Source organism: Tamandua tetradactyla, chromosome 4 (assembly GCF_023851605.1).
Source record: "Tamandua tetradactyla isolate mTamTet1 chromosome 4, mTamTet1.pri, whole genome shotgun sequence".
Taxonomy (NCBI): Eukaryota; Metazoa; Chordata; class Mammalia; order Pilosa; family Myrmecophagidae; genus Tamandua; species Tamandua tetradactyla.
In genome coordinates this window covers 81,379,007-81,387,773 of record NC_135330.1, presented here as the reverse complement: position 1 = coordinate 81,387,773, position 8,767 = coordinate 81,379,007, and the positions used below count along the sequence as shown (strand labels likewise).

The following is an 8,767-nucleotide window of genomic DNA, read 5'->3' as shown; positions in this document are numbered from 1 at the left end:
CTTGACACAAGAAGAGAAACCACAGGGAGCAGCCAATAGCGGGAAGTCAACAGCGTCCAGAAGAGAAAGGCGATGACGCCACCATGTGCACTCCAGGTGACACAAAAGCCAAGGTGCAAGGCTTGCTGGCAGCCAGTCATGGAAAACCACAGCCTTTGGGCAGAAAGCATCACCGTGCTGATGTCCAGTTTCAGGCTTATCCTAATCAGCCTCAAAACCATGAACTCATAAATTCCCATTATTTAATGAATACGATCTCGAATCATTATTGATATCTCATTTAGTCTCTAGTATCTTAAAGGAGCTAGACGTAAAACATAAAATTGAGGAATCGTACTCCATGCCAAACTCTGAAATCTGTTCTACTACTGCTTGTGGTGCTGTGCTTTGAAATTTATTGCTTTATATATATATATATATGTTGTTTTTCACACACACACACAAAAAAATCTATTGTAATGATAAAAAAATATTTATTCCTTCTAGCTTCCAATGCTCTGGAGCAGCTAGAAGGAAAAATCTGAGAGAATTGTATGGTAGCCCATGACAAACTCTGGGATCTGTCCTGTAACTACTTGTTGAAGAGTGCTTTGAAAACTATTCCTTTTTCCTTTCTTTGCTTTGTGTATGTGTTATATTATACACGAAAAAAAAAGTTAAAAGAAATTCCCATTGTTTAAGATAACCCATTGTCTGGTATTTGTTTTAGCAGCTGGAAACTAAAACTGTAAGTAAGAAGTAAGCTATTGGTGCTCAGGGTTTGTGAGGCTCACTCCCCTGCAGTAACTAATTTCCCCTTCAGAAGGACCCAATCGGCAGAGGAAATGGCTCCCAGAACAGAGAAAGTGTCATTAGCAAGGTCAGCAATTCTCTGAGATTTAACAATCAGGGGAGGAAATGAGAAAATGAGGACGATTATACAACCACGGCACAGAGGGGACCAAGAGAATTGTTTTACCACCTGTATTCTTGGTTTTCTTCTTAGGAACATCAGAAATGATTTAGTGTCAGTAGGATTTCTATTTAAAACACTTCATGTCTTTTGAGAACTCAAGCCATCAATAAAAGAATGAGCAACTGTAAAGTGAATCCATTCTGTTAAAACAGAATTGAAGGGTGCTGCAACGGTGGCTCAGCAGGCAGAGTTCTCGCCTGGCATGCCAGAGACCCAGGTTCAATTCCCAGTGCCTGCCCATGCAAAAAATATATATATAGAGAGAGAGAGAGAGAGAGAGAATTAGGTAGACTTCCCAGCAAGCTTTTGACTTTGCAAGTTTTCCCAGCAACTGGCCAACAAGGTGAAGGTTAGGATACTTGGGCATTTAGGGAATCCCCACACATTTTGACAGTCTAGAACCAATTGATATGACCTAGAAAACCATGTTGAGTGGGCAGAGGGGGACAAGCCCTCTGAGGCATCAGAAGACAAGATGTTGGGACAGCTGAAACTGGCCTTCCCAGGCACCATGGGTGGTGTCACAATGAGCAGCTGCCCACTAGAAACAGAGTGACCTTCCATTCTCAGGATAAATTCACCTGCATCCAGCACTCTCAGAACTTTGCCCACAGAAACTGCTCACTTGCTATTCACTTTCCATGGTCCCAATATCCCATCCTCCCTGTACCTCTCAGAAGCATCAGAATAGATAGATAATGCAACAAGACGCCAATCCTTGACCTTGAACATACCCAGCTCAAGCCCCTGTGAATTGAGAAGGACTCTGGAGTTGCCCACTGGCTTCTGTGATGACAGCCTGTAATTTGTTAGCCACTGAATTTCTTTTCAGGACGTGATGATTACATGGGTTCTAAGGGGACAGTAGAAGACCCATTCATTTTCACGGTAGGCAGGGAAGAGACAGACGTTAATTTAATTTAACTGGATGGGTGAGGTAGATATAAAATGCCATGAGGTAAAAATGACAAGATTATTAAGTGCACCCTTAGCCACCTGTGTGCCAAGCTGCCTCAGTAAATGAAGTGAGCTGGTTAAACACGGACCAAGGCTCAAGCAAGGTTTACAGAGGGGTCTGGCAGATGTGGGTAATGGCAAGACTCCACATTTCCAGGGCGAAAGCAAAGGACTTTTGTGGTTAGAAGAGGAACTTGGGCTTCAGTCAGCTTAGGAAACAGGCTAAAGTTTAAAAGGTCAGGGCAGATTCAGAACTATTTCTCTCCCAGACCCACAAGAAGGAAACGGTTGAACTTTACCACCAAGGTCCTCCTCTGAACCCTCCCCTCTTGCATCCTCCCATTCCAGCTAAGGCCATTTTCCTTCCTCTCCAAGTTGTTTTCAAAGGCTGAGCTACAGCTCTTTGCATGGTGGGAAGCAAATCTCCTGCCAGCCTCCTCACCAGCCTTTGTTAAGCACCTGCCTCAGGCTACCGCTGGGGACCTGTCTATTCAAGAGTCCCACTCCAGGAGAGAAAGCATCAAGCAAGGGGATGGGGATTCACTCTTTCTTCTTGTCATCATCCATAAAGATTTCCCAATTCTTTCTATACCACTGTACCTGGGTGTCCAACGTCCCACGTCTGAGCCTGAACTATCCCAGCATTGAAAAGCACTGTTCTCAAACACAGAGCACAATGAGAGCAAAAGCTTCCGCTTTCTCAACTCCTGTCCTGGCTCAAGACACGTGTGCAGAAATGTAATGAAGAGATTCTGTGCTTTCAACATCCCAGCTTTCTGCCTCAAGGAACCCTGATCTCAGCCCCACTGAGGCCACACCCTTCACCCCACTTCCATGCCCAAGTTGGTGGTACCAGACTACAGATCAGCAAAATTAGAGAGCGTGTGTTCTAGTCTGCTAGCTGCTGGAATGCAACACACCAGAGACGGATTGGCTTTTAATAAAAGGGGGGATTTATTTTGTTAGTTCTTCAGAGGAAAGGCAGCTAACTTTCACCTGAGGTTCTTTCTTACATGGGAAGGCACAGGGTGATCTCTGCTGGCCTTCTCTCCAGGTCTCTGGGTTCCAACCACTTTCCCTGGGGTGATTTCTTTCTGCACCTCCAAAGGCCTGGGCTGAGCTGCAAGTGCTGAGATGAGGTATGCTGAGCTGCTTGGGCTGTGCTACGACGTTTCGCTCTCTCATTTAAGCACCAGCCAATTAAGTCAAACGTCATTCACTGCAGCAGGCACACCTCCTAGCCAACTGCAGATATAATCAGCAACAGATGTTCACATACCATTGGCTCATGTCCACAGCAATAGAAGTAGGTGCCTTCACCTGGCCAAGTTGACAACTGAATCTAACTACCACAGGGTGTTCCAAACAAGGTGAATATTTGCTTTAAGAAGCTGAAAAGTATAGGTACTTAATGGCTTATAGTTTGCAAAGCAGTCAACTAATGTGATCCTTATTTAGTCCTGTATGTGGGCAGAGCAAGTATTAATTTCTCCATTTTACAGATTAAAAATTGGGACTCAGAGAGGTTAGATTTACCACTTTGGGTTAGAAAACAGGACAGAAATCAGAATACCTCTACCAGCACTTGTTTCCCTGAAGTTTATATTTGTATAAATGAATAGCTCTCTGGCAAAAATGATTGCGTTCCTCCTCAAAAGTAGTTGTCCCCTTCTTCCTTGCTCACAGAAGCAGCATTTTGTTTCCTGTTGGTCTGAAATGCATTGGTCTCCGGAAGTAGACAGAGCATCTGTTCTAAGGATGGGCATGTGACCCATTTCTAACCCATGAGATGAAAGGAAGTCTGCTAGAGGGTTCTAAGGAAGACTTTCCTCCATAAAAAAAGGTAGACACCATGAGAAGAAATCCTCCTGCCCCACACTGCCCACTGTCCCCTTCCTTTGGACATGGATGTATGAGGGCTCAATGCCTGGAGCAGCTGCAGCTTTATTACAACAGTGATGGAAAGAGGAAGAAAACCACAAGGAAGTTTACTCACTGCCTTGACATCTCTAAGCTGCTAAACTAACGTCAGTAACTGCAAACCACCACATCTGGTTTAAGCAATTTTATTTGAGCATTTTGCTTACTGACACTAACAGCATTCCCAGCTAATATGCTCTCCCACCAAATTATGATATCCTCAGCGACAAAGATAATTTTATTTTATTTTTGCTTGAGTCCCCTGGGAATATAGTCCAGAAGTAGTTACTTAATAAATATTTGCTAGGATGAAGTGAAGGAAGAAAAGAGTGTACCCCTCAGAGATACATATTGGCGAGATGAGCTTATCAAAACCAGGGGAGTAAAACTCTAGGGCTTCAGTTTGTACATGCTGACATTTCACTTGGTTCTACATTATTAATGCACTATTAATGCCTTCAATCCCACGACTGTTCTTACTAGTTCCATACACCTTGATATCTAGAAATATGTTTAACACAAAACTGAACAAAATTAGTAATGCATTTCTACATGATGCTATTTTCCCAATTTAAAAATAGAATCACTTGGGGTGCAAGGGTAGTTCAGTGGTAGGATTCTCAACTGCCATCGAATCCGGATTCGATTCCCAGCCAGGCACTTTCCAAAAACAAAGATAGAAAAAACAAACAAACAAAAAAATTCAACAAACGGTGCTGTGGTAATGGGATACTTACATGGAAAAAAATGAAATGTGACCCCGGGCATATAGCATACAAAAAATATATATATAGAATCACCGAAAAGTGGTATTTCAAGTCAGGGAAGGAAAGACAATTATTCAATAACTGATGATACAATCTAATAATTATTTGAAAAATAAATAAATGAGAGTATGGCACAACTCACCAAAAGAAATTCCAGATGAACAATAGACCAGTATATTGTAAGGTAAATAATTATTGAATCCATAAAATAGTCTAAGGAACATATGGATGGATATTATATAGTATTAGTTTTGGAGGAGCTTTGCAAGGCAGAAACCATAAAGGGAAAAAATTGAAATACTTGACTACATACAAATTTACTGTTTCTGAATATTAAAAAAAAACACCATAAATAAAATTAAAAGAGAAATGATACTAGAAAATATATTTGCCATATGTAAAGTAGATAAAGAGTTAATCTTGTAATCTGAATAAGATTCTCACAAATAATAATGCAAAGGAAAAAAAATCCCAATAAAAAATATGCTGAGGACATTAACTCAAAATTGAATAAAGAAAAATACCAATAATCAATAAACATATTAAAATACTAAACTTCATTGGTAACAAAAGACATTTCAATTAAAATGAGGTCCCCTTTATCATTTAGCCTATCATATTAGCAAAGATTTTTCTTTCATTATCATCTCAAGTGTTTGGAAGAGCTTAGAAAAATGTGCTTCTCATAAACTTCTGTTTGCAGCTAAAAAACAAAGAAAATAGAAAAGAAAATAAAAACTCTGAACCAGTAATATTATTTTACAAAATTTATTCTAAGGAAAGAATTTAAGACAAATGCAAACATTTATCTATACCCATGCTTATGCGAGTAATATGCATAAGAATGTTTAAATGAAATCAACTTAAATATTCATTAAAAGATAGTGCATCTGGGAGTGAATCAGAAAGGAGGCGGCAGCGGGAGCTGCTCCGAAACTACACCGCACAAGGGCTCCCCCCTTTCCCCGCCCCCTCCCCCGACCCTTTTCCTCTCCCCGGGCCACCCAGCCCGGCCCTGCTACCTACGGAGAGCAAGGTTTCCTCCTGTTTCATAGTCAACCAGAACAATGTTCTACGCACATTTTGTCCTCAGTAAAAGAGGGCCTCTGGCCAAAATTTGGCTAGCGGCCCATTGGGATAAGAAGCTAACCAAAGCCCATGTATTTGAATGTAATTTAGAGAGCAGTGTGGAGAGTATCAACTCACCCAAGCCAGTGGCATCCTTTGCTGAGATTTCCCTGAATATGTAGCCTGTGCTCTTCATCATGCTACACTCTTAACGTGAAGATGGCACTTCGAACATCAGGACACCTTTTACTGGGAATAGTACGAATCTATCACAGGAAAGCCAAGTATCTCCTTGCAGACTGTAATGAGGCATTCATTAAGATAAAGATGGCTTTTCGGCCAGGTGTTGTTGACCTGCCTGAGGAAAATCGGGAAGCTGCTTATAATGCCATCACCTTACCTGAAGAATTTCATGACTTTGATCAACCACTTCCTGATTTGGATGACATTGATGTGGCCCACCAGTTCAGCCTAAACCAGAGTAGAGTGGAAGAGATAACCATGAGAGAAGAAGTTGGAAACATCAGTATCCTACAGGAAAATGATTTTGGCGACTTTGGAATGGATGATCGTGAGATAATGAGAGAAGGCAGTGCTTTTGAAGATGATGACATGTTAGTCAGCACTAGTGTTTCCAACCTCTTACTTGAACCTGAGCAGAGCACCAGCAATCTGCATGAGAAAATTAATCATTTAGAATATGAAGACCAATATAAGGATGACAATTTTGGAGAAGGAAATGATGGTATATTAGATGATCCTCCTGCCCTCTCTGAGGCAGGGGTGATGTTGCCAGAGCAGCCTGCACATGATGATATGGATGAGGATGATAACGTATCAATGGGTTGACCTGATAGTCCTGATTCAGTGGATCCTGTTGAACCAATGCCAACTATGACTGATCAAACAACACTTGTTCCCAATGAGGAAGAAGCATTTGCTTTGGAACCTATCAATATTACTGTCAAAGAAACAGAAGCCAAGAGGAAGAGAAAGCTAATTGTTGACAGTGTCAAGGAGTTGGATAGCAAGACAATAAGAGCCCAACTTAGTGATTATTCTGATATTGTTACTACTTTGGATCTGGCACCACCCACCAAGAAATTGATGATGTGGAAAGAGACAGGAGGAGTGGAAAAACTTTTCTCTTTACCTGCTCAGCCTTTGTGGAACAATAGACTACTGAAGCTCTTTACATGCTGTCTTACACCACTTGTACCAGAAGACCTCAGAAAAAGGAGGAAAGGAGGAGAGGCTGATAATTTGGATGAGTTCCTTAAAGAATTTGAAAATCCAGAGGTTCCCAGAGATGATCAGCAACAGCAACATCAGCAACGTGATGTTATTGATGAGCCCATTTTGGAAGAGCCAAGCCGCCTCCAGGAATCTGTGATGGAAACTAGCAGAACAAACTTAGATGAGTCAACCATGCCCCCACCACCACCTCAGGAAGTTAAGCGGAAGTCTGGACAAGTTGACCCAGAGCCTGTGATGCCTCCTCAGCAGGTTGAGCAGATGGAAATACCCCCTGTCGAACTCCCTCCAGAAGAGCCTCCAAATATCTGTCAGCTAATACCAGAGCTAGAACTTCTGCCAGAAAAGGAGAAGGAAAAAGAGAAAGAGAAAGAAGATGAAGAAGAGGAAGAGGATGAAGATGCTTCAGGGGGTGATCAGGATCAAGAAGAAAGAAGATGGAACAAAAGAACTCAGCAGATGCTTCACGGTCTTCAGCGAGCTCTTGCTAAAACCGGAGCTGAATCTATCAGTTTGCTTGAATTATGTAGAAACACAAACAGAAAACAGGCTGCAGCAAAGTTCTACAGCTTCTTGGTTCTAAAAAAGCAGCAAGCTATTGAGCTGACGCAGGAAGAACCATATAGCGACATCATTGCAACACCTGGACCAAGATTCCGTATTATTTGAGCAGCTACAAGCATTATAGCTAGTGTTAATTTCACTAGTTTGTACAAATTGCCCCCATGTGCAGGGCACACAATACCCCCGAGAAGGTTTAGATTTTTGTCTGTACAAAGTCTCTGCCTTTTTCTTTCATCTTTTTTTCCAGTATTTTAAATTTATCGATTTCATTTTTAAGGAAACTGCTTATATATGGATTGTGTTTGTATTCTGATGGAGAAAACAAGCATCAAAGGACCCGGGAGATTATTTTAACAGAACAGATGTGTGCAATAATGGTGCATGAAATAATGTGGAATGGCAGTTAAAGTCATGATTTTTATCTTAATTCTCCATTACTGCTCTGAAAAGGTAAACCTGTCTGGGAAAATACCTGACAGTTTCATTAAAAACTATAGCGTGAATCTTTTGACAGAAAGAAATTCTCCTTTTATGTCAGTAACACAGGCAATCTTCATTGTTAATCATTGTGCTTAGGGTGGTACCTGAAACAACAAAATTCATTCATCCTCTTGAGGTATGTTTTAAACTATAATTCCATAATAAACAAGGGTATATATGAAATTGTGCTGTAACTGATTCCTTTCAGCTACAAAAAGATAGGACTTACTGATTTAAAGTGTTCTATTTTGCTAATCATTCCAATTGAGCCCTCATGATGAACCTTGCTATCCTGAAATCTCTTATTACAATGAGGCTTCAAAATGAGTAGAAATAGACTTTTTTTTAAGAGTAGAATGACTATGAAGAGTTTATAACTTTCCAGAAGCTGTAAATCAAAGTTTTGAAAAGATGTTAGGATAAATTTGTATGAATATTCAGATCATGGAAATAGGAATTACCACGCGTATCATAAGGGCAGACTGATGAAAAATCATACACCTCATTGACTTAATCCTTAAGCAGACAACGCTGTAGAAATTAATGGCTTCCCTGATATTTATTACAAGTTTTAGTACTGGTCTCTTTTTCCAGTGTTGCACACTCTCCTGTGTTTGGAACTTTATTTTAATAGCTTCGCGACAGAAATCCTCTCCGGTTTCCTGTAATTTAAGTGAAGAAACACACACACACCCAAATAAAGGCTTTATAATTAACAGACCAGATAGCACAGAAATTATGTGACTATTATGATTATCAAGACTTGTCTTAACTTTTTAGGGCAAAATTACTCACACTGAAA

At 40.7% G+C, this 8,767-nt stretch overlaps 1 protein-coding gene across 1 annotated transcript; it reads left to right on the top strand.

Annotated features, from left to right (window-relative positions):
• The first annotated feature begins 5,601 nt into the window (after window positions 1-5,601).
• Window positions 5,602-7,753, top strand: LOC143679089 (double-strand-break repair protein rad21 homolog). The gene is given in 2 exon segments (XM_077155796.1): window positions 5,602-5,816; window positions 5,887-7,753. Coding segments are annotated over 2 exon segments (1,854 nt in total). The 5' UTR covers window positions 5,602-5,666; the 3' UTR covers window positions 7,591-7,753.
• The last annotated feature ends 1,014 nt before the right edge of the window (window positions 7,754-8,767 follow it).